This window comes from Rhynchophorus ferrugineus, unplaced genomic scaffold (assembly GCF_030347505.1).
Source record: "Rhynchophorus ferrugineus isolate W39M unplaced genomic scaffold, kcgeb_rfMv2 rfM4, whole genome shotgun sequence".
In the NCBI taxonomy this organism is placed as follows: Eukaryota; Metazoa; Arthropoda; class Insecta; order Coleoptera; family Curculionidae; genus Rhynchophorus; species Rhynchophorus ferrugineus.
In genome coordinates, this window is record NW_027472583.1 from 35,785,823 (window position 1) to 35,813,671 (window position 27,849).

The following is a 27,849-nucleotide window of genomic DNA, read 5'->3' on the forward strand; positions in this document are numbered from 1 at the left end:
GCGAATACAACCGAGCAAAATTTTTTATTATTAAAATATATTATTATTATAATATAAGTTTTTCTTAAGTTTGATTGATTAATATGTGGATTTGTTCTGTTGTTCCGTATTTATTACAGAAACCAAATTGATGGCCTGGAATAATATTTCTCTCTTCAACGATTATTTTAAGTTTCTTAATGTATAGTTTTTCAAAAACTTTGGAGATTACAGGTAACAGACTATGCACTAGACTAACCATCATTTTAATGCCTTCCATTGTCGTCGTCTTTTATTGAGATTATCAATACCATCCATTACCAATATTTGTCGATACAGTTAGTATCATTATATTTCAATTACCCGACATTAGAAATATCTATCATAATAAGCACCAATCCCGGTTATTTTTTAAGTATATTTTAATTTCACCCTTGTTATTGAAAATTGGTTGCTGAGGAACATTTTTATTATGTTTGCAGAATTATCACCCGACCACTTCGACATCAAGATCGTATACACTTATTTGCTTTATTTATTTTGCCATTTATTGGACAAGTGATTGTTATTTCATTTATTTTGATCTGTTTTTATTTGTTTAAGACGTTACATTATTTTATATTGATTTATTAAATATTATTTTTATTTTACACCCTGGGTTGAAAAATAACCCTACAATAGTAACATTTATATACAAGTTCGTTTGGTTTGGTTCGCTTCATTCTTCTGATTTCTTGCGTGCTGTCCAGTAAGTGTGTTGCTTCCACATTGCTCTGCTTAGTAACTTTACTTCATGCTTTAAGGTAAAAATCTAGGATAACTTCGTAAATCCAGTTAAATTGTAAGGTTATACTGGTAAGCATTGGTAATTAATCGAAAGACTATAGCACCAATTGAAATGGGAACGGAATGTTTCATTACTTATTCTGTGACAAAATCGGGAAATTTCCTTTCTTTAGATGAATGTGTAATAATGACATTTTGCTCATTGTAGCGTCTTGGTAATGCCACCCGTAATGACTTGCGGATTGACGATGCCCCATATTTTATTTTGTGCTTGAATTGTTTATGACAAATATTCAGTAAGAATTATTTTTAAAATATATATATATATATATATATATATATATATATATATATATATATATATTCTTATATTGTATTCAATAAGTCACTACTGGGAAGTCCATGTGCAAAACAATGGAAACTGGAAACCATCACGTAAATAATATTACCACCCTTAGTTAGGAAATAGATAAAGATGCCATGAATTTTTAATTGAAGATCGAAAAAGTAGTTCATCGCCAAGTGATGTGGTCAACGGTAATTCCCAGGATCAGTTTCGCCTATTTTTAATGGATATGGTTAGTGATCATAGATTTGTAGTCGAGGGAGAGAGAGAGGGGGGGTCATATTCAAATTACACGCCAGTAGTTCAAAATTAGTCGTATTCAAACTCAGTAGTATCCAATTCTGGATAATCCCAAACGATTTCGGTAAACTTGCCATTTACAAGCAATCGAGAGGTAGGATCCAACGAATTTCAGCGGTCATTTTAATTCAAACCCTGACAGAAACTTTGCTTCGTTAGATTTTGTTTGCAATTTATTTGTTGTCTTGTTCATATTTTGATTTTATAATGGATAAATCGTGTGAATGTTATCAAAAAAGTGTTTGTAACCACTCCAAGTTGAACAGACATACGATGAATTTTCATCCAAGTGTCTGTATATTCAACTTTGATTTTAATTTTACAAAATGAATTCAATTCTATACTTACATTTTAGATATAGTTGATCCTGAATAAGGTCAAAGTATAGATAAATATGACTCTATGTCCTGTGACCATACCTCATCAAAATACCAGCTCGTAGATCATATAGAGTCATTACACAACATAAAATTTGAGCAGCTTGTTCTTGTTTCGATTCAATTATTGAAATACAAATGATTAAAAAAAATAGTTATCTTATCTATCCATATCTCATCCATGTCATATAGTTATCTTCCATATCTAACGATGTGGAAGCGTAAAATTCAAAATTCAAGCGGGTTCATCGTGTGTAATCCACTCGGATGACTATCGATTGGACTTCGGAGTGAAATGATGGAGCCATGTTTCATCCATTGTCACATATCGACGCCAAAAATCGGATTTATTACGCTAGATCATCTTCAAGCACTGCTCCGAATCATCAACTCGTCATTGTTTTTGGTCAAAAGTCAGCTCGCGCAGCACCAACTTTGCACAGAGCTTTCTCATACCCAAATATTCGTGAATGATACGATGTACACGTTCTGTTAATATCTTTAGAGTATCTTCTATTTCATTAAACTTCAACTTACGGTCATTCAAATTCATTTTGTACATTTTTTTCATGTTTTCGTCGGTAACAACCTCTTTTGGGCGTCTACAATGTTCACCAACTTCGGTGCTCATTTCACCAGGTCTAAACTTAACATACCAATCCTTGATGGTTGATTTTCCTGGAACAGTGTCAGGAAACTCGGCATCAAGCCAAGTTTTTGCTTCAACTGTATTTTCCCCTCAAAAAGCAATATTTTATCAACACGCAAAATTCCTTTTTAACCATATTTTTCAAAATAACGAAAGTTGCTTCACTCAAAATGCTATAATTCAGAAACTAATGATCCGACAGCTGTCAAATTTATATACGCATCTTTTGAGGGTTAAGGCTAACTAAAAAACATATGGAATAAGAATGTTTGTCTGTCTGAGTGTGTGTATTGACTTGTTTGTTTGTTCGAACATTCGAACGTTAGACTACACGTGCTTGACGTGTTTGGATGTAGAAGATTTTCAGTGAGATCAGGGATACATGAAAGTGTTAAGGAAATAAAATGTAAAAAGAAAAGAGAGAAAGCCGTTTTTTTAATTCCAAAATGACCAGCTAGAACCAAATGGTCTTTTGCTGATGTCGTATCGGGATCGGGATAGAGAAGTGTTTTTTTTTGCTGGCAAGAGAGACCCTGGGTTACGACTGGACTTATCGTAGTTGGTTTAGCTACCGGTGTTTGTGGGTGGGTAGGGATTTGATGAGATTGTTATCGTGCTGTAAGGCGCCTAAAGAGAAGCTTACACTGAGCATGTTCCGAAAACTTTTCACGAACGGCATGCCTGATTCGAGGTGAGTGTTCACGTTCCTCATAAACCATGAGGCATTGAGCAACGCGCAGATATTTTTGGACTGGAACTCTAGGACTAGTTCAAGCTGTTTCTCAGAGATGTACCTGTATCACATCTGTGCTCCGTAGAGGCAAACTGGACGGACTAGCATATTATACAGAGTCGCTTTCTGGGGCTTTGCTTTTTCTGCAGAGGAATGGGAACAGTAGACTGTACACGCAGATCAATGACAATGGTTTTTGCAAATAGCGTGATTTGGACTGACCATTGGAACCTGCGGTCGAACTGGAGACCGAGCTATGATAACTTCTGAGGCCAGGGGATAGGAACTTCTATTGGAGGCGATAAGTGCGGAATTCCTTCTTGTGGTGAAACAGAATAGCCTCAGTTTTGCTCGGGTTAATCTGCAGCCGCCAGAATTTGTACCACGCAAACGCCTAATTCAGTTGGATTTGAAGTCTGTCGCGAATAGCCTCGGGACTGTAACCGGTGTTGAAGAAAATTGTATCATCTGCATAAAATGCTGTGTGGGTATGTTTGTGGAGTGGGAAATCAGCTATATAAAGGTTGAACAGGGCTGGGGCTAGTGGAGCACCACGCGGGACTCCTGCGGAGATCTGTTTTCTGTTTGAAATGATCTACCGCCCAAGAATGAATCAATTAGGGAGATTAAGTCATTCGACAGACCAAGCTGGTTCGAACTTAATGAAGGCTAGAGTGTTTGGCGTGGAAACAGAATTGTTTGTTCGGGATTAAGTGGTGTGCGTCTGTGAAGCTGTTCAAAGCACATAGGTAATATCCCTTTTCCGCAAGTTTGAAAAGTGAATTAATCATTCTGATGGGCCCATAGTCAGATGGATTGGACTTAGGTTTTTGGAATGATAGCGACAAGCGCATATTTCTAATTCTTTGGGAAATTGTTTAACCTCAGGATGGAGAGAGAGAGTGAGACGTCCTCGTATTAATCTGTTATACCTGAAAATCGCATAGTACCAATTCTCTAGCGTTGTCGACCTTAGAATAAAGCGTGGATGTATTTCTGGTAGCCTAAGGTAATGTAACACTCGTTACAATTTACCAGCAATTGGCGACATCGTTTGTGATACTCTAATACTACTGTTTGCTTTTGATTTCGTAGTTACAGAAAACTTTTTATGCATATTCTTGTAACATAAACTAATGCTGAGAGAGCATATATTTTTTGACTAACATTAATTACAATTTTTTCTCTTTTATAATTTAGTTCAAATGTTCAAAACAAGTCACAATAAATTATAATAGACGAATGAAGTCCTAACCTCATTGTGACTATATTGTTATTTTTAAATGACACTTATAGTTGACAGTCATAGAAAAATTGACAGTTACAGTGGGGCTCCGATATTTGTTTACTAAGTTCTGGAAAACATTTATAAACTAGACTTTCACTTGCCCTACACGGCATTTAGAGAGATCTAATTATGAATGTTTTTCAGAAATGCCCCAGTTCATGGGACTTGGAACCCCTTTATTTGCCCCAACAATTGTATTTAAGACGAGTAGCAAAGCTGGTTATAACATTACAACTACCCAATGTAAAAAAACTAGGAAAAAGTGTATCTCATTGGGAGATTATGGATAAGTTGAGGGAACTAATAAAGCCGGAAGAATTTATAGTGTTAAAAGTGACAAAGACTACTATTGAGTGTGTTTGTTTTGAAGCAGAAATCGAGAAACGTTCAAAACTGGATCACGTTATTACGAAAGTCGATAATAAGACCATAAAATTAAAAGATTTTAGTGATTTAATGCGCGTTCGAGCTACACAGTTTAAGTCTGAATTTCCAACAGCTAGAATATGGGATGCATATTTCTCTGAAGCTAAAGATATGGATGAAAGAAAGCCAGGAGAGAAGCCTGACACTGTCCACATTGCTAATCTACCATCTAAATGGTTTATTCCATATCATTTATTGAATGATGAATATGCAACCCCATCAGGTATGAACCACTATCGCTTTTAACATTATTAAACAAGCTTTTTTTTTCTAGAAAAAATGCTTTACAAAATATTTGAGCAATTTGGTAGCGTACGCAATGTGGATGTGCCAATTTGTGATCCATATAGAAACAAAATGAAAGAACAAATTTCAGGTTTAAAATATTCATCTTTTGATCAAATAGATTGGTTTGAGGGATACATCCAGTTTGAAGATTATAAAGGTTCATTTTCAAAATATATAAATTTAATATTGCGGAAAGTTATGTGCGCATTTATTATAGGATTTACAGCTGCAATGGATAGTCTGAGAGATAGGAAGTTGGTTCATAAGGAAGAAGATGGTAATATAGAAGTTGAATTAAAAGTGGATTTTGACAAAACAAAACATTTAAGGTATTTTAAAACTGGTTTGATATTCATGTTACTTTTTATGTTAAGTCTAACAATATAAACACTAAACTAATTAATAAAAACATGATGACAAAAATTATGATTCCATTATATTTTAATTTTTAAAATTGTTATATTTAAAAATTTTATAATGTAATTTGCATACTTATATCTTGTAAAACCAACAATGTTTGATTACTTATTATATTTCTAATACAATATTTTATTATTGCATCAATAATAAAAATATTTAAAGTACTTTAGTGGTAATATGTTGTTGCCCATTATATACAATATATCAGACAACACCATAATAATGGGTTCCAGTGATGCATCTATAAAAAGAAGGGAGATAGTAAGGGATAGATTAGTTAAGAAAGCTAAAGAAAAAGAAGAACAGGAACAAAAAGAACTGGACGAAAGGAAGAGGATAGAAGAAGCAGAAAGGTAACACTTCCTGGAATATCTAGTTTCACATATTAAATATATATGGTCCTTTAATAGAAAAAAAGAGGAGGATATTAAGGAGCAAAAAGAGCAACGGCGTCGAATGAGGGAAGAAAAGAGGAAGGCCAAGTTAATGAAGACATTGGAGATCAGTGAATCAGATGAAATTAATGATAAAATAGCAAAGGAGGAAAAAAAGCTCATTAAAGCGCAAAGAAAATTGGAAGCAATTAGACTGGTTGAAGAACTATTTAGAAGAATAAAAGTAAATCTGTAAAAAAAATTAAAGATGTTATTTTAATACATTATGTATTTTAGGAAAAAAATTATGTGAATACCCAGCGCTACAATATATTAGACCGTGGAAGTCATGAAGTTAGTTATTGGTATTCTATAGATATTAGGACTAGGAATTAATTCTTTTTAATTTTTGCTTCAATATATAACATTTATAGTTTCATTTAGTTTTAACAGCTTATAGCATGCTAGTACATATTTACCCCGACATGAGCTTGAAACTTTTACAGAAATAAACTTAATTTTTTCCCATTTGAGTCATCATAATCATCACTACTTTGTATGGTAGCTATTTTCCTACCTGTTGAATTTCTCCCAAGCCAATATCATCAATTTTACCAGCATAACTATAGTTTTTGACAGACCTTAGCCATATAAAAGAATTGTTATTGTACAATAATTTTCAGGACTTTGTTACGGAAAACTTGTATTTATATTACTTTTCGCGGCATATCCCCACAATTGAATTTTGTATGCCCTTATAGGTTCAATACTTGTTTGTATAATAATAATTTATTATGCACTGATAATTGTAGTTTCGTTTAGTTTTTCAGTTCTTTCATTTTCTTTTTTAAAGTTTTCAAGATTTAAAGCATCAATATTAATTTCCAGATACTTGTTTGACCGAATACTTTCCAGATTCATTGTTGCTATATGGAATGGTATTATTATTATTGGTGCTGCACACATACAGATTTACTTACTTTAATTTTTATTTTCAAGGTTTGGGTCTTATTACTTATATTGTCACGTGCCTGTCACTTGCTTCTAATTTTTGTATGGCTTTTCTGCATTGTGCCTGACAGCAAGAATCGCAGTATCATCAGCACATGTAGCTATCATGATATTTTTATTTTTAGCATATCACATGTGTAAAGTATGTAAAGAACTGATCCCTATATACTTCTTTGTTGTACACCTGCTTTAGCTTTTTATGTTGTAGAGTAGGCTTCCTCATCAACTCTAAACAATCTGTAATGTAAGGTTTGAATAGTTCAATGTGTTGCTTCGGTAAGATTTTCTGCAGGTTTTGATCAAGGCCGTCATGCTAGACCTCATCGAAGTCTTCTGCTACATCTCTAAATATAACTAATATATAGTATACCATTTACCTTAATAGGCTATTTGTAGATCTATGAATAATTTTCAACGGATCATTTTGTTATACATTAAACAGAAAATAAATGGTTACCTAAAAAGCAGAAATCCTATATCATAACAATATGACAAAACAGGAGACAGCAAAGTTAAGATATCGTTTTTGGCTACTTCTACCTGCTCTATAATACTAGCCAAAAGCTGTCTCATATGCGCAATGCATATTTTATTGTAAATAAAATGCAAGTTTTGTGCTCTACTATGGTTAATACCACATATTAATTTCTGATGATAATTGGATTTTTGTAACTACTTAGTATCACTAACTGGATAATTAATATAACAGAGATTTCAGAAGATTTATGGTGGGTAGAGACCTGAGCATTCGAATCGAGCTGAATAGGCGCATTCATAGAAAACCCATGTGTGCACAGATAATTAGGCTACGTTTTGCCTTTTTTCCATCAATGCGCCGAATCCGTTCGAAAGGAAAATGCTGATCTGTACCCACCATGGCAATGGTAAAACGTAGCCTAATCTACGGCGCACGTATGTTTTCTGTGAATGCGCCGAATGCACAGGTCTGTACCCAGCATTACGAATTGTCCAATTATCTTTCTAGTTTTTTTTGTTAATACCAACCCGTTTTACTATAAAAAAATATGAATGTTGAATCATGTTATCCTTTTCGACTCCGACGATCCCCAAAGTTTTTTTTTATACTGATGACTTGTCTGCCCCCATTAATATTTATTGTTGACTTTCTCTACTAGAGAGTAATTTCGTTAATCTTGCTTCGCCAAAATAAGGCAATTTTATAAACAATTACTCATTAATGCAATCAGTCAAAAATGTTTATAGCCGACTTTTGTCTTAATTTCCTCAAACAGAAAATAGGTTACGAAATTACTGTCGAGAATGTTATCTTCTGAAAGTTATAAGATCTCGGTGTACCAGAGGTATGATTCGTATTGACTGACTATTGTTGCGCATTTTTTTCTTTCCGATTGTTGAAAGAATAACTGGCATACTTAAAAGACTTTCTTTAAACTAAACTTATTGATTTCAAGGATAGATGGGTATACACGATTAATAGCGACAACCTTCATAGTGTTAAAGTGGCACCAACTGTACATTCCTTTGACCAAGTCTTCAAATGTTTTGTGTTGATTGTGTATGTAAACTGTGAAGGCTATGCGTGTTCTTGAATACTGATGGCAAAAGAGACAGGATGGTTAGACGGATGCAACTCAGTTTATCCCGATCGCCCCCTCTCGCGTACAGGGAACGTAGGCTGGCTTAACTGTTCTCGTACCCTGACCGGTAATTATTTCTAGGAAGTGAAACACCTTTCCAATGGGTTTCTAAATCGAAAGCTTCTCGGGGTATATTGATTTGTTTCATCGGCTGTTTTTCAAGAGGGTGAAATGGTAGCGCATTCCGTCGGGATTTTCCCGCTTCTAGAGGGTCGATATCTCAGAAATGAGTTCGTCCGTTAGAAATTAACTGTTGTTCTGATTCATTGTACATGTGTTCCGAGTATTTTTTTATCATCGTAAAATAAACTTAGCACACACAAATGCTGAATGTTTTTTACATTAGATGTCTAAAATAATTTCTACAACTTTCACAAACGTTCTTACACACTTATTTTAAATTATCTTGACTAGAGAATATTACCGTTTATGTAATTAACGATCCTCACAGTTTCGCAAAGAATTTTCATTAAATAAACGGAATTTTGATTAATTATTATATAACGACGATGCAAAATATAATTAATGCTTTTACATTCCGGAATCCTTTTATTTGTTTTACTTAATTTTGTGTTTATTCATGTAACGGTTTCCAAAGACGTTCGGATGTACGTTTGCTTCGATAGACGTACCGACACCATTAGTACGAATGCAAGTGGTGTTAATAGATCCACTACATTTTAAAATAGTATTTGTATCTATAGAATTATTCAAAAATAAATAATTTCAGGGAACCTTGGTGCCTTTCCCCCCCTTTATTTGTTCTTAGGTATTATTATATTCTACTACTACCTTATTAAAATTACAGCTAATAAATAACACACTCCTGAGAATTAGTTCCTGGTTCTAATATATTCCCTTGTTTTAATTAATATTATTTACCTGTAGCTGAAGCAATTAAAAAATCATAGTGAATTAAATTTCTTGAGCCAAAAAGAGAAGCTTCATAATGCTGTAAAGGGTCGTGTGATACTGAAGACTATTCTAACTGAGAATGAGAAAAAAGCAAACTATTCGGAATCTTCAGATACAGAATTATCTTTAGACGAAGATCCAAGTAAGTTTGGTTCTATGATTAGCATAGAAATAATTTAGTCTTAAATTGGAATATTTACAGAATTACAAAAAGCCAAAAAACATCCACTCCGTGGTACACCTCATCTAGATTTGTTCCCTGAGGATGGCCCTTCTACACACCCAATGTACAGTTTTCCCTATCCGCCATTGTATCCATTTCCAGGGCCTTTATTTCCTGATATTGATATATTTTCGATGTATAGAGGTAGAAGAAGAGGCTTTAGATCTAATAGGGGTAAGATACCATTTAACTATTTGGTGAGTTTTATACATTTATATTACAATTACAATAATAAAAATTGAAGGTGGTCGGGGTCGAGGTAGAGGTGGATTTAATTCTCGTGGGCGTGATAATAGCAGTAAGGCCCTGTATACTACAAATTATGACGATTACTCGCGGCGTAACCGCAAATTGTCCCGTGATTATGACCGTAGGTACGTGTATCAGTTTTGGTGATGCAAATTTATTCAATTTAAATAAGCTATTAATTTTTAAGGAGTAGTCGATCTAGATCAAGTACCAGAAGACGAACGTATATCCGATCGAGGAGCCATTCATATAGTCGCAAGTCCAGGTCTCGTACAAAATCGCGATCTAGATCGAGAAGGCGTTTTGATCGACGACATGACAGCAGAAGTAGTTCAAGGGACGCCAGGAGAAAATCCAGATCACGTACGAGAGATAGAAGCAGATCAAAAATCAGAAAGTTCAGATCAATGAGCAGGAGCAGGTCAAGAGGCAAATCCTGTAGAAGTCGTAGAAGCAGAAGCAATACGAGATCCAGGTACATGAAAATTATATAACAATACTTTGTGATTCGCAAATTAATTTTCAGAGAAAATTTGTAAGGGCCTATTAAAGAGAAGCGGAGCTTTAAGAAATAATTCTATGATGAACCGACCTGAATCGTGATAAAAAGTTTTGTAAAAGCTTAAGTTAAGTCTATTCTTAATGTTAATATATATATGAATTTATGTGGAGTACGTTTCTTTTAATTTGACCACTACTCAGAATTCAGCCTTGTCAGTTTTCTCTTTTTTCCAACCGGAGTTCTTTTTGTAATCTTTTTCTATCATTGGGAATGAGAATGCACCATGAGGTTGGTTCAGTACCTGGTCATATTCTTAGATACTCACTTAACAAACAACTCAACCTTTTTTATAACCATTTATTTATTTCATAACATCATTAATACATCTGGCCTTAAAACAATTAAAATATTCCAATATGCCACTCGAATAAAATAATTAAATATATTAAAAATTAAAATTTGTGTAAAAATTACTTTTTCAATATATATATGTATATAAATATAAGGAACAATATCATTTTTGTGATATAAAAATATTACCATAATGCGTAAGATCTACATTTTCGAAACATTGTTAATTGGTTAAATTAGCGTGATGGAATGGTATGGTTAGTTTTACACATTTACAAGTTATTATGGTAAAATTAGTGGCAAATTAAAATAACACGATCAGAAAAAATAATAAAACCGGTTTTTCTTATCATATTTGTCAGAATATCCTACGCCATTGCCGAGACAGGTAATGAGCTATGCTTTGGTTTGGTTTTGTTTACAAATATTTTGATGCAGCCGTTGAAATCAGCTGACACCAAAACGTATCCTCCACAACCTTTCGTATGCTGTTGGACTACAGGATCCTCCACCTGTAATTCAAATATTAATTTCAATCACGTGATCTTAGATTTAATCTAGGCATGGGGTCAATTCATCAGAGTTAGGTAGCGACCAGTATACCGAATAATTATTTAAATCATCTCATTCGAGTAACTTGGTTTCGTTGATTGTGGTAATTTCCATATAAAAGATAGAATAATAAATCATTGCTCCTATTACTTGGGAGCAAAATATTACACAAACAAATCGTTAAAATCCCCTTGGAAAAGGCAAGATATAAAATGAAGATGTATGGGTTAAACCCAAAAAAAAATCATCATCCAAATTTCCAGGTGCGGATCGTAGAAAATCGGTCCATTTGTGAAGTAGTTGCTGACCATAGAAAAAATAGAAATTCAACTGTATAGCTTGGAAAATGTTTTGCTTAGTTCAATCAGAGGTAGCGCTGCGATCACAACGTGTGCTCGGCTGGTTTAAATTGTTCGAACCGCCTTTACACAAGCACGTGATTGGTTCGGCCAAACTCTGCAAATGCAATCATTCATAAGTTAGGACTGGTTTTGTTTTAAGTGTTTAGAGCAGTTTTGGACGCCATAAAATAGAAAGAAATCTTCGTTTTACGTTGTGCATATTTTCTGAGTTACATTAACTGTTACTAAACAGTTAATATAAAAATTTTGACATCGTTTTCCAAATTTGGGTTGATCAAGTAAAAAATTCTAAATTGTCTGGATTAACCACAATACAAATTTATCATCGTCATCGTGTTCTTTACACTTTGCATAATTTTACATCGTATCACAGGAATTTTAGTGAGAAATTCAGAATTACCCTTCCTTCACCTGAAAGTCAAGTTCAAGTCTTAGGATCTATCTAGGGTATAACACAAGTCTATCCAACATTATTTTTATCAGGTACATATACGATTACCTATCTATTATATGTTCATTATATGTATATATTGTTTGTTTACAGAAAGTAAACCTACTTCTTATCAAGGTATAAGTGATAGTAGTCAAAATATTAATTTAAGTAGTCTACCAAGTTGCTCGAATGCTTTCAATGTGATGTCATTACATAAAGAAGTCCTCCAAAAAGGTAATAGTTAATTAGGATAACTGAAAAATTAGTATTAATAAATATCATCTTTATATGTAAAATATCTTAACAATATTTGTAAAACATATATATTTTACTTTTTAGAGCAGAGTGTTCATTAAAATAAACTCCCCGAAAAGGTAATACTTTTCATATATAATATGTATACTTAGTACTAAAAAGCCGTTTCCTTAGAACGTAGAAGCTATAGCAGTCATATAAAAAGGTTTGGTTCCTCGCTTCGAGCATATTTGTCACAAGAAGCTAGGGATATTTATAAGGAAATAGCGTCTTATAATAAACATATTACCAGAATTACGAAATTAGTATAGAAGACGTTATAGAAGAATATTTTGATATTGCCTGGATACCATTTACCTTTGGGTCTAATACCTTTTTTATACATATGTAACTTATATTTGTTCATATATTTATGTTATTTAAATTTATGTATATTTTTCATTTATACTTGTATAGGATTTTATCCTAATAAATTAATTTTAAAACTCAAATTTGATTTCATTTGGTTCATCTAATAAATTTAACGTACCGTAGTCACGTGAAGTGTAGGACCAATCAAGACAAAATATTTTCCTACAGGTTTCTACATAACAAATTTAAACATTGCCTCAGACTTTACCACAGCAGTAACACCCCCCTTATGGCGACGGCAGCTTACAATGATTGTCGAAGTGGGATGAGTCGGTGCAAATGATGATTGGCAGGGCAGGAGTTCATATACTACGATCATTTGAGGAAGCAAATGACTAGAAGCTTTGGCCCCTAGGAATTGTGTTTCATCAAGACAACGCCCAGCAACACACAACATAACATATTGATAGCGACTCGCCGGGGACTTGGTTAGGCGGTTATTATGCACCTCATAGTCCAAACTTGGCATTAAACGATAACACCCATGGTTACTATTTTGCTGGTGAAAAATCGACTGTCTTATATCTATGTAAATATTTGGAAAGGCAAATTGGAAGAATAGCATGAAAAGCCCATGAGTAATATTTAGCAAAATAATTTATAAATAAAAAACTGTTTGATTTCAATGATGTTACAAGAATTAGAACAGAGATACGGTGAACACAATATCGCACATTCATGGTAACTAATTTCTTGTAATAATTATATTCACTTGAATCAATTATTATTTCAACAGGATGGTGCAATATATCACAGAAACTGGAAAAGAATGGATGTTTTTAAGCTCTATAAGCTTAAACAGGGTCGGTCTTAAAAAAGTTTCCAAAATTATTTCTTGGGTACTAGAAGAGCTAGCGAGCTACGGCAAATGGTGGAGAAAGTGAGGAGCACCCTCAGCTAAAGAATACATTATTGCTAAGTGGGGTCGAGGTAAACGCAAAGTGCGATTTTGTAACGCTGGGAAAATGATGCAACGTTTAGAGTGGAGTAGTGCATCCGTATAAAATTTTGCATTAAATTTAAAGAAGCGGCGTAGCTAGCCTTAGAATTAAATTTTTATCGTCAACGGAATATCAATCTAATAGAAGATCAGCATCATTTGTCGCCAGGGATATATATATATATATATATATATATATATATATATATATATATATATATATATATATATATATATATATATATATATCAAGAAGAAATAGAAATATGTATATATAGATATATATCAAGAGACCCTCAGACAAGAGGTATTTTAATTATTTATAAATTTACCGACAATAAATATGTTGGACTGATATTGTTTATGCCTATCGACAAAAAAGTAATGACTTACCTTATTTGCATCTTCTCCACTGTCATTATTCATATTTTGATTATCTTCCAACATTTTGATTATGGCTTCAGGATTAGGAGCAAACACCGCACAAGTCACGACAGCACTGTGCGCCTTAATGGCCTCCCAGAAATCGTTCCTGTCTCGGCGCACCGATGAAAACTTCGAATAATCGTGGTTCGTTTTCCAAATGTAAATATCCCTATTCTCTGAACCGCTGATAATATATTTACCGTCGTGACTGAAGCTCCCTTTGATTTGACTGCTCATATTAACATAGCCTGAAAATACAACATTATCAATGAACAAAATACAATATAATTTTTTTTTACCTTTTCCTTTATATTTACAAGACACGTTTAAATCCCTTAAGTCATATAACCGGATTCTGCTGTCGTTCGAAGTCACGAGTATTTTGTCTTCTCCAGGCATTGGCTCTATACCGCTCACCTTCCGTCCAATCGCGTTCCTACCCCTAGACGATCTGACATGGATTTGAGTATGATATTTCAACTGGTCAGTACTAAAAACGTGTTAAAAGTGTTACTACAATTATATTAAAATAAGGTTATTCAATGCCACAGCCGTTAATAAATATATATTTGAAATTCTGGAAATCTACCTGTAAAAGATACAACGTCCATCGTATGTCCCCACGACAGCAAATTTCCCATTTTGGCAAAAGTTCGCCGCTGTTATCAGTTTCGGCGTTCCTTCCACCTCATTCCATACTGCCACCTATATAATTAAAACAAAACAATATGATCCATATTTTTTCATAAATCTAATCTGAAATACTTTTTTGTCTGGTATATTCCACAATCTCAATTTCCCATCCAGGGAACCGCTTAGGAAATACCTATCATCTCTTGGATGAAAAACAATTGCAGTAACAAAATCAATATGTTGGAAACAACATAAACACTCTTTTCTGGATATATGCCATAATCTATAAAAAAGAGTTATATAAAAAATTGAATTTTATTCCAATGTAGTTCTTCATACCTAACAGTCTTATCCATACTAGATGATAAGATGAAGTAATTCTTTGACCACGACACATCCAGAAGATCAGAGGTGTGCCCGGAGTAGGTACAGAATGGTTTTGGCATAAACGTGATTCTACTAGCCTCCTCTGGGCTTAAGGCTTCCAGAGCCGCAAGATTAGTATGATCAGCCGAATGATGCGATCCCAACGACTCTTGCGATGGAGTTGGCGAAACTTTTTCGGCATTATATTTTGTTCTCATATCCTAAAAGCAAAACAGAAAATATTTAAACCAATGTTAATTCATCTCATTCATTAGTTGGATCTAATAAAATTGACATACCTGAAAAAATGGATAAGCATCTTTAATCACCCAGATTCTTAAGATTTTACTCTGACCGGCAGTAGCCAACAACCTTCCACACGTGGAGAACTTCATACACCAAATGGGCCCTTCATGTTGGTCATCTTTTAGTTCTTGGATGTGCTCAATTTTCTCAAATTCATATGGCCCTTTGTGAGAATTTGAGGCCTAAAATCAACTTTAATACACTCAAGAAAATATACTTTTCATTATGTTTTTACCTTCAGTTTACAATTTTGTTCTCCTGGATGAACATTATCAACTATATCAATGACATCCTCTTTATGTCTAGCATGAGACACTTCATGAGCGATGCTTTTCGCTTTGTGCATAGCCTTCTTTACATTACTGCCCAAAAATCGTCTAATTTTTGCTGTTTTCTTTCTAACGCCTATAAGATTTTAATTAAATATAGTCTAACATGACTAATAAGCTACAAACCTGCTGGTTCATTTTCATCTACGATAGGTATATCGGATTTCTTTATGTCGATACTTTCCTCATCACTTTCTTTTTCTTTCTCCATACTGGAGGAGCTTACATATTGTGATGTAAGTCTCATAATGTGAAGAGACAATGGATTAATGCATTGTGGTAATTTATCTTCCGCGACACTTAGAGGTATACGTTCACCTACACAAACAGAATAGGGTTTATAGACTTTTAAAAATCGTTAACGAAGATCTACCTGTATCTAAATTCAACACAGTTACTTGTTCCAATATCTCGAGATCTGATAGTTGTTTTCCAGAATCGGTATGAGTTCTGACTTTCATAATTCCAGGGCACAGCAAATTTTCGTCTCCTGCTGATTTTCGTCTATCCTTTGAATTATGGCGACTTGAGAATTGATGAGTTCCTCTTTAAAAGAAAAACAAAATAGCATACTCAAATATATTTCTAAATATATATTAGTAACTGACCTATGAGGACCTAAACTGTAATGGCCTAGACTACTCCTATTGGAATTTCTACTTGTGGTACCAAGAGTTTCTTCGTTAATTGTGGTTGTTAATCTGAAGGTATGATAAAATAAGAAAACAAGTTATTATTAAACAAACTATTATCAAATATTGAAACAATCTAATAAAACAAACCTTTCTGATCCTGATATAACATGTTCTGTAATGGGAACTTTTGCTGATATATTAAAAGATGTCCCTTCAGCTTTGATACTTTCTGTATCCATAGGTTTAACAACAAATTGCCCTTTTGTCACCTAGCGTGAATTAATATTTATTGGGAGGATATAAAAATATTTTAATTTGTTTACTTGCGATATATCCAAACTATGGCCAGATTTCAGAGTAGAGCTTTTCGAATCGTCAGACGTTTTAAACAGATTTTTTTCCTTCTTAAATGACCTACTTGATGAGGGTAAACGATCGAGGGAATGTTCAAATTCGCGAGTCAATGACTCTATTGTACTGGCGGGACTAGCGAGATCATTTGTTGGAAAAGCAATGCTCGAAGCTGATTTCTATAATAATTGATTATTAGTCTTTTTGTTAACCAATTCTGAATTTTTCCTTACAGTAAGTATAAGTAAATTAGTTGAATTTTTGTTCTTTTTCTTACGCCTTGGTGGTGCTATTGGAATATCAGCAACCTGTGAGCCTTTTGATTGTTGAGATGAACTAGATGCCTTGGTACTAGCAATGACATCAGGTTCTTGAAGAGGAGTAGATGAAGATTTCTCAGAGTCAGTAGTTAATTGTGTAGTACCTATAAGAATATCTGCTTATATACATTGGATAACACAATTAACATTAAATACCTGTAGAGGATAGAGCAAAAGTACTTGGATATTTCTTAGAGCTTTGGGTAGATTCTGAATCTAACGAACTAGAAGATAAAGCAGAAACAGACATAGTCTTCCTAGCATTATCTGTAAATATCAATTATCATGAACTGAATTAATGCTATCAAAATATTACTTGACTCACCTGGATTACTATTAATAACCCTCATTAATCTACCTAAGGAATTTATACTTTGTAAGCTTATTGTATCTTGTTCTATTACCCTAAATGGATGTGATGTTTTATTTGAGGCAGCGTATACACCTTCCACTGAAGATGTTTGGCTATTTGATGGAGTAACATTACTACAACCTTCCTCATCATCATTTAACTTTTGTCTTATATCTACAAAAAAAATACTTATTTGAAAGTCTGAAAATATATATTTTTGTATATAATATACCTTGAAATTTTTTTCTATAACTGGATAATGGTACAGAGGATGATGGCTCAATAAAGACATTGTCATTTTTATCCTCGAAACTTTTTGAATCTGCATTTTTGTTATTAGAATTATTGTCTTTGACTGATAAAAAATCTGGAACAGAACTGCATCTTTTTGTTAGGCTCTCATTTGATTCTTTTCTAGGCTTAGTCCTGAAAATTCAATATAAATAACACAAAACATGCATAACCAGAAATTATCAAGATATCTTTATGTTGTGACAGATGTTTCTATTGTTTAAAAATTATTTGTCCAACATTTAGTGTGTCAAAAATTGGTTTGTAGATTAGAAAACCATTCATGAGGGTTTATTTAGATGTAAGTCTGATTTTTAATTAGCTATGATATCATTTTAATATGCATTATACCTTGAACCGTGATTAAGAGTAATATCTTCTGCATCATAAAATTCTTCCGAGTCACTACTACTAGACATTTTTAATGTAGAGATAGAGCATTTTCACCCTATATAACGAAAATAACTAGGATTTCATAATATAATACTAACACCCTAACTTAAATAACTGAAGAGTTTAAAAGGACTTTATTTACTAAAGGTCGAATAATATACTTCTACTGTCAAAATTATCGATAAAATAGGTAGCAATGCGTTTTACAGAATCGGATTTTTGAAAATATTAATTTATTGATACTTTTTGTCAACACATTTATACCATTATTTTTTGAATAACATATTTTACATATACCTTCGATTTCATATATATTCCATATTGAATACTAAAAAACTAAATTTAAAAAAGGAGATTTTTTATTGGGCTGATTACGTCTCTGTTCAATTCAATCTGTCAACTACGTTTTCGCAGAGCGGCAGTGTGACTCGCTCACGGCTCAAGGCTGTTTCCTCACCCGAGAGTGAAATCAACATGGAGGACCTAGTTGTGGAAGTTGTCGGCGAGAACGGGGCACTTTATAAGGTCTGTATCATTTAAAGTATGTAATAAATTACTAAAATAGATGGTCTGATAATCTAAACTAATATTCCGGTTCAAACTGTTACGAAAAAGTAGTATTTATTTAGTTTTACGGCCTTCTTTTTTAAGAATTCCTCTGCGAACGAACGCGGTTCTTTTGACGCCATGGCCGTTTGACAGGGCGTGATAGATCCATGTGTCTCGAAAAATACCGGTCCGTGGTGTCGACGCTTCTTTAAAACGCCCAAGAATTATTTTATCTAACCAAATTAACAGTAATTTCCCATATTCTATAAGTTTACGCAAGGTTATGTTCTAGAACGTATCGGGTTACATCTTTTATATTGGGCCCCTTTTATAGCTTCTCTCCTTTTGTTTCAGGGCTTAGTTTTCGACGTATACGAAGATGGTGTTCTCGTCCATTTCGAAGATGAGTAAGTAAATAATAAAAGTTCTTTATAATGTTGTTTTTTAATGTATTTTCATACTGTTTATATATACCATTTTTTTGCTGTCTTATTTGATTTCGTACGAATTTAATTGTGGTAGCGTTATACTGATTATCAAAAATATCTATTAGTCATATCTAGATGGTGTTTTTAAAGTTGGTTTTGTTTAGATGGCAACCTGATTCCAAATTCGCGTATGAACAAGTTAGGTTACCACCTAATCCTGAAACTAAAATTGAATATACGGAGAATATGGAAGTGGAAGTTTTCTCAAGATCAAATAATCAGGAAGGTTATGGATGGTGGAAAGCCAGAATAAAAGTAAGTGCACATATAAATTTTTCTTAAATGTAAATTAGTTTTATATCTGATGTAAATGAGTAAATTATTGCTAGATAATTGTAATGTATATCTAATCTTTTATTATATATACCCGGTTTTGTCTATTAGTAACACATTTAGAACATAAACAAGGAGTGGTTTATGTAAGCATAATAGTTTAAAAAAGTTATGGTTCTTGTTATCAAAATTTATCACTAAAACGGTGCAGGTGAGTTTTGTTACCATTTCATTTATGAAATTGATAATATAATAGATTCGTTTACATATTTAGTGTAGTTATATTTAATTAGAGGATGATTAGTCATACAGAAATATTTCAGAAAAATTGTACTGATAAAAAAATTCATTTAATTGAAACAACAACCAAACCAATAAAATGTAAATTAAAAATAACTAGATATTAATGTTTGTTTTTGTTCTAGATGATGAAAGGTGATTTTTACGTATTAGAATACCTTGGTTGGGAGAGTACTTATACAGAAATTGTCAGCAATGACAGGCTCAGGCAAAAAAATACTAATCCTCCCATTGATAGGTCAATGTTTCATAAATTTGAAATTGATGTTCCTGAAGAGATTAGGGAGTAGTAAGTATAAGGCAACATTTTGCATTACAGATTAACTAAAAAAGTTGTTCTTCAGTTGTAAAGAAGATACACATAAAGAATTTGCAAAAGCTATTGGAGCTAGCCGTATATTCTACAATCCTGATAAAGCCACTTTGGTGGTGATATCAAGGTATGAACACAGCAGGAAGACAGCAGTGCTATTGCAGGACATGCATTTTAGAAGTTTGTCCCAGAAGGTTTTACTGTTGAAGAGGACTGAGGAGGCAGCTAGGCAGTTAGAAAGTACAAAACTAGCTACTATTGGCGGGTATTCAGATGAGTTCCATGTAAAAGAGGATCTTATGGGATTGGCGATTGGTGCACATGGTGTCAATATCCAGCAGGCACGTAAAGTTGAGGGTATTACAAACATCGAATTGGAAGAAAACACATGTACTTTTAAAATATATGGTGAAACAAATGAAGCAGTTAAAAAAGCTAGGTAAGAACTTTTATTGCACTTTTTTGTAGACTTTTGTTTATGTGTTATGTTCAAAAAATATATTTCTTGGCTGATTTAATAGTTATCAAAAATGTTGATTGTGTTTTAAGTTATTTTTGCTATCTCATATAAACATTTTTATATGGTGTTGTTAGCGCTTGTGATACCACAAACAATTTGTATAATTTAAACATATTTTTTGTTTTAATTATCATAAAATTTAAATTGCGGCGTTTGTTACAGTTTTTTTTATCAGAATCAGAATTGTTTCCTTAGGTTTGTTTAATTTTTTAATCAAGATTATTCAATTTTTATCCCAGTTGCCCTTCTAATTTTTATGTATTTTAATTTAAATTCTTGTTCCTTTTCAGATCAATGTTAGAATATGGGGAGGAATCTTTACAAGTACCAAGAGCATTGGTAGGAAAAGTAATTGGGAAGAGCGGGCGAATCATACAAGAAATTGTAGATAAAAGCGGAGTGGTAAGTAGATTATTCCATTAGATTATAGGATACACTTTACAATGTATTAACTTTATTTCAGGTTAGAGTCAAAATTGAAGGGGATAATGAGCCAGAGCCTACAATACCACGAGAAGAAGGACAAGTGCCCTTTGTGTTTGTAGGTACAGTGGAAAGTATATCAAACGCGAAGGTTTTACTGCAGTATCATTTAGCACACCTCAAAGTAAGTATACTTAATTTTCTTATGATTTATATAACCACTAATATTGTTTTCATATAATTTTTCAGGAAGTAGAGCAACTGCGACAGGAAAAATTAGAAATTGATCAACAGTTGCGCAGTATTCACCACGGTTCAAATCTCGGCTCGATGCAGTCGCTTTCCATGGGCGGACGTCGTTCAGAGCGAGGCTACAGTTCAGACATGGACGGCCGAGGTCCCCGTGGCGGTTCAAGGGGCGGCAGAGGCGGGGGTAGAGGTAGGGGAGGAGGATCGCGACAAGGCGACCGCTACGGCCAGGGTACGCAATCGCAACAATTGGACTATAATAATGTAGATGCGCGGCCCAACCGAAAAGGTGGTTCCCGGAGGGGTGGCTACACGCCAAACGGTCGTATACCAAGGGGCGGTGGAGGAGGCGCCAATCGTGGTCGGTCGTCGGTTGACTCAACGGGCGACCATAAGTGATGGGTCCTCAATATGCCGCCCGCGCCTTCGGGGCGGCTTGCCCGCGCTCCGGCTCAGCGTCCCGACGCCCAGCGGCGGCTGGGACGCCAGGCCCTCCGCCGCTGTTCCCGTCTCACGTAAAAAATCCAAACGACTTACATATAGACTGACCCGGCCGACGACTCATTTTTAACGCGTCTTTTAATACGTGTTACTTCATTGACCGCAGTTCATTTTTTTCGTTAATGTTGATTAACAAAGTGTATTAATGGTGGAAATTTATTTAAATCCCGTGGCATTCACAGCAGATGCTCTTGTCTTATTGTTATTGCAAACTAATATCCATATCTTGCAAAGTATAATGGTTACGAAGGTCATAACATCAAAAAAATCATAAATTAAAAATATATACTGTGGTTATTTGAAGTCGCGTAAATACTACGATTTAAAGAGGAATTTTTGATGCATTTCTGATGGATTTGAACCAATTTGTATCTTATATGTATCATTTCATATATTCAAACCTGATTTCTTGTCCTAAAGAGGACAATTTTTTTCTGTTTTCCTTAAATTAACTCTGTGTCCCAACACCTAAATCCGCGATCACCACGGTTTTCGGGTTTAGGTAGGTCGGGACGATGGAACTACTACTAGCGCCTTGGTGCTGAGAGTAGTTGTATATATTACCACTTTACGTTTTGTTTATCTACTTTTGTTTTGTTTGTATTTCGCTTGCTTCAGGGGCTGACCAGTGTAGTAGAATACACGGAAATTTAATTCTTTCAACATTTTTCTCCCTTTATATCAATCCTGTTATCCATCGATGAAAACAATTTTCTGGTCAGCCGACTATTAATTACTTTAAATATATAAAGAATGAATATTGGATTAATTATATTTATCTTTATCAATAAATGCCATCTTTCACCCTTTAAATACAATATCTCTAGATGTCTGATTAAATCCAACAGTTTTGGATTTGTGTTGCAAGAACAGAATATTTTCGGCTATTTAAAGAAAAGATAATTTTAATTGATCCAAAGAAATGGTGGTGTTATTGGTTGAACACTTAAAAGTTGGGCTTAGAACTGACTAATTTTTTGTTCATAATTTTTATGCTGTATTATGTGTAGCGTATAATGAAAATGAATATTACTTAGTTTGTTGACGATAGAGTCTGGTTAAAGGTCTCTTAATAAGGGATATCTGCAGATTTTATCGGCACGTTATATAAAATAAAATCAATATAAAAAAGAAAATAATGTGGACTTTCAAGGCTTTTTGTACAAGCAGATTCAGATGTTGGTTGTTGGTTGAAGGAAGTGATGTACCGACGGAACTGTGTTCTGGCGGTGTTTTTTCTTAAATGACATAACTGATGTCTGCATCTTCTTCATATTAATTATGTCGAGTATTTAGGTAAGTCAAGCTTTAACAGTACCAATAGGAAAATACCAGTTTTCGAAATTGCCTAGTTTGGTTTTACTATTAACAAAATTCGCACTATGATTTTCTTTTGCATGCAGTTTAATCGCAGTCCTAACCATGCAAGTAGCCTGATCATCCTAGAACGTTACTGTTAGAGCGTGGCTAATTTTTAATCATAAAAGAGTTAGAGTAAACCCCATGAGGCTTCTAAATATCTCTCAATTAATTTAAAAAAAATAAAATATAAAAAAAAACTTGTTGGAAGGGTACGTTACCAGGCCATGTCACGTCACACACTCTGTGAATCTCGAACACAACTACATATTTTCTGAATATCTAATTGTTCAGCTGATGATGGTGTTGCAGTCGTTCGTTCGTAGTTGGGTTTGAGATATACCGGTTGTGAGTTAAGCTAAAAACAAATTCGTACACAGGACATTCTCGAAGGAAACAAATCGATTGCGATTGGGAATCAGCGGATGACAGTCAAAAGTGTATATAGAACGGGTGAATTTATTCGAGAATGTCCCCCTAACACAGAACAGGCGACATATGCCAACATTTTGGCGCAAGACTGGCTCACAAATTGTGTCGTATCTTTATTTGTGAAAGACTTTTTTAGAAATATAAATTGATAAAAAAACCGAACAAGCAGTGTTTTATTGATGTCTTTCTGCGCTGCATAGCGCTCTGGGGTACCCTTTCAAAGAGAGTTTTTGCTTTACTTTCTGCTTGTATTTTTTGTTACACACTTGTTTTCATTTTGTTATTGTAATTTTGTTAACTAATGTGGTAAACCTGATCAAAGGTTTGCTATTTAATGCCTGACAAATAGCTTTGAAAGGTTACCACTCTTTTTTATCTTCCTATAAAATGTTAGAGCTTTTACACTTCTAAGAAAAAGTTCTTAATATCATATCTATTAAAATTTCAAAGTTGAGACTATATTTTTCTGTCAATTGAATGAAATTTATTAAAAGCAAGATATATTGCCAATTTCGCAGTTATGTTAGGACCATAATATAGGGACTAAATCCTCTCTAATAAATTACAAATTAGCAGTAATATTCCATAGCATGACATTGTAAAGACCTAACCGTCAACTATTACACTAGACATAACGTGAACTGACATGGTTGGATTTGTAGTTTTTTACTAGCGATTGAATCACAACTCTAAATGATCTTCCGGTTTTCTTTACAGATTCACGTCATCAAGGCTCCGATAATATGGACGATAGAGTATTGGATCGCAGGGGTTATGGTAATAGATATAATGGTCCCAGGGCCGACCGGGGACCTCGCAGGAGCGATTCAAGGCGCGGTGATGACCGACGCAGAAACCACGATGAAGAAGAGACAATATTAGATAGTCAGGACGTCTCCAGTGCTGATAGAGGTGAGCCTTTGTTATTTAATTATCTTGTTTTTATAGGTCGGCATATTCCGACTATTTTTTAATGAAATGAGCCCGATATATAATAATATATCATATAATGAAACTATTTTATCTGATCGGTGTTGTAAAATGAGTTTTGAGGACGTTTTGTGTCGAAAGTCTAGGTATCTAATCGAATTGTATCGTAAAACCGTAGAGTCTATCTCTAGTCAAGATGGAGGTGCCTGGTCTGGTAGCGGAGGTGGCGGCAGTGGTAGGCCAGGTGGGCGGCGCAGGCGCAAGGGCAGAAAGGGTGCCTCGAGACGGCCGGGTGATTCGAGTGAAGAGCCGCGGATTAACAATAATGACACCGCTTTAGGTAAGACGGGGTGCTGATGATGTGCCGGGTTGTGCGCGTGATGCTGCCAACACTAATTTAACAGTACCCCTATGTTTGTCCAGTGTGGGAAACAGATAACACTTACTAGAAATTTGTCCATCGGTAGAATAGTTCCGCATTCATCCAGCAAAGTTTCCGACTTTTACTGATTTTGCTAAGGTTCTATGTGTTTCTGTTAAATCTGTAAACTTTTCAGGTCGTTTAATGAGTACTGGTTCTTTATAAGATGTAACATTTAGCAACAATATTAGATATGTTACACTTTGAAGAGTTAGTTGAATTTATATCAAATCATATTATTCAGTCGATTTAGGCGGTCTTCTGGTGGTGTAAAGAATGTGTTTTAAAAGGATATAGATACTAACGCTATAAAATATGCTAATAATTTGTTTACATTGTTGGTGTTGAACAGCAACATGTGTGATTGCATATTTAGGTCATATAGAAGTCCAAAACAAAGCAAATGTATGCTTTTAAAATCTATCCGATATTTCATATGAGCCAACATATTAGGAAACCGTTTAAAGATAAATATTGGGTGTAATACTAGATTGACAAGAAAGTAATATCAGCTAATATTTAGCAAGTAGATTTTCCATTTTGTATCAACTATCAGCTGACTGTATTTATTTGATATTTGTGATATTTTGATTTATTAGTCTATGAGCTTCAATGCTTCAATGACCAATATGTCAAAAATGACGCAGCGGTTGGTTTGAGAAGAAGGCCAACTCTAATAATTTCTTAGCACGAGAAACGTTATATAGGCAAGTAAAGAAAAATGTTATTATAGAGTACTAATGAAACACAATTCTTCACAGTTTGAATTGATCATCTGGTTTATTAGAGGTATATCAGGATCCCTAATTCTTATCGTAATTCGCATCAAGATAATTAATTTTCTTTTGGTGCAGTTGCATTCATATACAGAAAGCATCATGAAATAGTAACACTTTATTGTACACTTATTAAACTGACAATAGATTTTGTTATTAAAGCGCATGATCATTTAATTCCGAAAGGACATTTTAAATTCTCCATTTTTATGCCTCATTGAATAATTATACCTTTAATTTGGTAGCCTATCGACTTATTTTTGAGTGAAATATATTGAGTTCAGAATGCACGAACATTGCACTTTATTATTTTATTAATTTCACATGTCTCTACTATTTAAAACTATTAATCATTATAAATAGTTTGCACAAAATTAACCTAAATGCGGTTGATATCAGCAATCGAAACGAAAATAAAACCATAGAAAATGTTTATATCCATTTTCACAATTAAGAAATTATTTTCTCGTCGATTTTGTAATATGGTCATTATATCCAATATATTATCGAGAATATTCCAAACCATTTTATTTAAAGATACTTTGTGACTACTAACTGGTTACTAACATAATTACTCCCGCGTGTATCACATACTATTATTGTTTTTATTTGTTCCAGTGACTAATCATACAGAAACGACGGAAGTGCCCACCAACAACGGTTTGCCGAAGCAAAATGGGACGGCCGGTCCCAAGTCCCGTCCCAACAAGCCCCCGCCGTCGAACAATCGTCGATCTGAACGCCAGGACAAACCCACAAAAACACCCCTAGTTAACTGCTCCTCTATTTAGGAACGTCGAAATACTCGATAGATGACGCGACGCGGGCAAGATCCTGTTCGCTTTAGCATTCCGGCCGGAGGCGTCGTTGTCGCGTAAGTGGTGGCGGCGGCATGGAAACGCGATTGCAGGGGCTGTGAGCAGGTCGTGCGTTGACTGGTTTTGCGCTCCTCTCTTCCTAAGCTGGTCGTTGGAGAGGCGGGAGTCTGTTTAGGTTTAAGAATCTTTTTCCGAGTGAGATAATAATATTATTATGATTTAAAGTATTTTAAATCACGCCGCCGCTACCCCTCCAATCACGTTATAGGCGTCACTTGTCGGTCGGTCGATCGGTCTTTGAACGCGTCTCCGTCTATCCGTAACCACATGGAAAAAGGACGTTGTTTTTTTTATTTTGGTTTTTTCTTTAGTTTGCGTAGCCTTGGAAAAGTGTATCAAATTCCCGTGTTAGTGAACAGAACAAAACAAAATCTTATACAGGGTGGTCGTCTACCCGTGCCACGGACGAAACATAGGACTGTTCGGTTCTGTGAACCTTTTTTTACATCTCCCGAGGATGATTTATGCGCGTATTTACTTCAATTTGGTGCTTCGTGAAACTTCATTCCATTAATTTTTCTCTATTAAGTTAGCGTTTCGTTATTGTTAAATGTTCGCAACTAAATAAATGTCCATGCATTTTCCTGTACGTTTTTTTTTTCGAAATGGTTTGGCTTCGCTTTAACTATTATTTAGGACTTTATCAAAACCATTTAATGAAACGTATTCAAAAGAATATTCGAGGAGGAAAAAGACGAGTTCGAGTAAATCCGCAGACACAAATCGCCTCAAATAAGACTGCTCAGTGTAGTACTGAAGATTTCGATGGGGAACTGACATTTTCTAATTTTTCATACAGTCACACACGCGCACATAATACACTGTAACTTCTCTTAATTTTTTTTATGCAAGACACGTGTTTAAGTTTTTTTTTATTTCGAGGTAAATTAATTATATTCACACTTTTGTAAGGTTTGTTCAATATAGTCTGTAGATCATGAAACAACCATTTGATATTCATTAATGATTAGATGAACATTTCCGTTTTTTTTTTTTCATTTTATGTATAAGATAATCTTCTGTAAATACATTTCATTGGATTAAGATGATTAGTTTGGTGAGGTGCTGTGTTGTTTATGTTTTTTTCCACTATTTTTTCTGTGCTGTGTTAGGATTAACACAATTTTTTTGCATTAAATAAATATGTTCGAACTACTTTTATCTTGTATTTATGCTTAACTTATTTTTTCTGTTAAAGACAAATAAAATAAGATACTGTATTTGCAGAACTGTTTTTATTTCTAGA

At 34.1% G+C, this 27,849-nt stretch overlaps 3 protein-coding genes and 1 long non-coding RNA gene across 8 annotated transcripts; 3 read left to right on the forward strand and 1 right to left on the reverse strand.

The window, feature by feature from the left end:
- The first annotated feature begins 4,445 nt into the window (after nt 1-4,445).
- On the forward strand, nt 4,446-10,654 carry Xe7 (A-kinase anchor protein 17A). 2 transcript variants are annotated; one of them, XM_076402127.1, is made up of 12 exons: nt 4,446-4,522; nt 4,603-5,107; nt 5,159-5,329; nt 5,390-5,501; nt 5,826-5,945; nt 6,003-6,210; nt 6,264-6,320; nt 9,485-9,653; nt 9,714-9,908; nt 9,979-10,108; nt 10,171-10,458; nt 10,510-10,654. In XM_076402127.1, the coding sequence occupies exons 2-12, from the start codon at nt 4,741-4,743 to the stop codon at nt 10,520-10,522; spliced, it is 1,830 nt and encodes a 609-aa protein (XP_076258242.1). In that variant the 5' UTR covers nt 4,446-4,522; nt 4,603-4,740; the 3' UTR covers nt 10,523-10,654. The 2 variants fall into 2 exon arrangements, with proteins under 2 accessions (XP_076258242.1, XP_076258241.1); XM_076402126.1 differs by having other exon boundaries at nt 4,459-5,107.
- A 168-nt stretch (nt 10,655-10,822) lies between these two features.
- Nucleotides 10,823-18,363, reverse strand: LOC143195171 (WD repeat-containing protein 44). The gene is made up of 18 exons (XM_076402120.1): nt 18,150-18,363; nt 17,740-17,933; nt 17,481-17,681; nt 17,312-17,422; nt 17,069-17,259; nt 16,808-17,014; nt 16,632-16,753; nt 16,458-16,550; nt 16,223-16,395; nt 15,976-16,167; nt 15,756-15,925; nt 15,514-15,702; nt 15,188-15,435; nt 14,981-15,131; nt 14,805-14,920; nt 14,515-14,705; nt 14,183-14,463; nt 10,823-11,348 (listed from the first exon to the last, which is right to left on the reverse strand). Exons 1-18 carry the CDS (start codon nt 18,215-18,217, stop codon nt 11,205-11,207), a joined length of 3,042 nt encoding a protein of 1,013 aa, XP_076258235.1. The 5' UTR covers nt 18,218-18,363; the 3' UTR covers nt 10,823-11,204.
- Nucleotides 12,292-12,752, forward strand: LOC143195175 (uncharacterized). The gene is made up of 3 exons (XR_013005490.1): nt 12,292-12,417; nt 12,523-12,557; nt 12,613-12,752. It is a non-coding gene; the product is annotated as an uncharacterized LOC143195175 (long non-coding RNA).
- Nucleotides 18,044-27,829, forward strand: Fmr1 (synaptic functional regulator FMR1). Of its 4 annotated transcripts, none has more exons than XM_076402128.1 (12): nt 18,044-18,099; nt 18,606-18,716; nt 19,095-19,147; nt 19,333-19,483; nt 19,927-20,090; nt 20,146-20,553; nt 20,925-21,036; nt 21,098-21,241; nt 21,307-21,538; nt 24,316-24,510; nt 24,707-24,868; nt 26,344-27,829. In XM_076402128.1, exons 1-12 carry the CDS (start codon nt 18,082-18,084, stop codon nt 26,514-26,516), a joined length of 1,923 nt encoding a protein of 640 aa, XP_076258243.1. In that variant the 5' UTR covers nt 18,044-18,081; the 3' UTR covers nt 26,517-27,829. The 4 variants fall into 4 exon arrangements, with proteins under 4 accessions (XP_076258243.1, XP_076258245.1, XP_076258246.1 ...); XM_076402130.1 differs by having other exon boundaries at nt 21,307-21,496; XM_076402131.1 differs by lacking the exon at nt 24,707-24,868.
- Nucleotides 27,830-27,849: the final 20 nt, after the last annotated feature.

Excerpts from the sequence above, each read along its gene's own strand:
- LOC143195171 (XM_076402120.1), bottom strand. The coding sequence starts at position 18,217 with ATGTCTAGTAGTAGTGACTCGGAAGAATTTTATGATGCAGAAGATATT. Across the intron at positions 15,436-15,513 it reads ATGCTTATCCATTTTTTCAG|GATATGAGAACAAAATATAA; the intron begins GTATGTCAATTT and ends TTTTGCTTTTAG. Across the intron at positions 14,706-14,804 it reads GGACGTTGTATCTTTTACAG|TACTGACCAGTTGAAATATC; the intron begins GTAGATTTCCAG and ends ACACGTTTTTAG.
- Xe7 (XM_076402126.1), top strand. The coding sequence starts at position 4,588 with ATGAATGTTTTTCAGAAATGCCCCAGTTCATGGGACTTGGAACCCCTT. Across the intron at positions 5,502-5,825 it reads GACAAAACAAAACATTTAAG|TGATGCATCTATAAAAAGAA; the intron begins GTATTTTAAAAC and ends AATGGGTTCCAG. Across the intron at positions 6,211-6,263 it reads AACTATTTAGAAGAATAAAA|GAAAAAAATTATGTGAATAC; the intron begins GTAAATCTGTAA and ends TATGTATTTTAG.
- Fmr1 (XM_076402128.1), top strand. Across the intron at positions 20,554-20,924 it reads GAAGCAGTTAAAAAAGCTAG|ATCAATGTTAGAATATGGGG; the intron begins GTAAGAACTTTT and ends GTTCCTTTTCAG. Across the intron at positions 24,869-26,343 it reads CAATAATGACACCGCTTTAG|TGACTAATCATACAGAAACG; the intron begins GTAAGACGGGGT and ends TATTTGTTCCAG.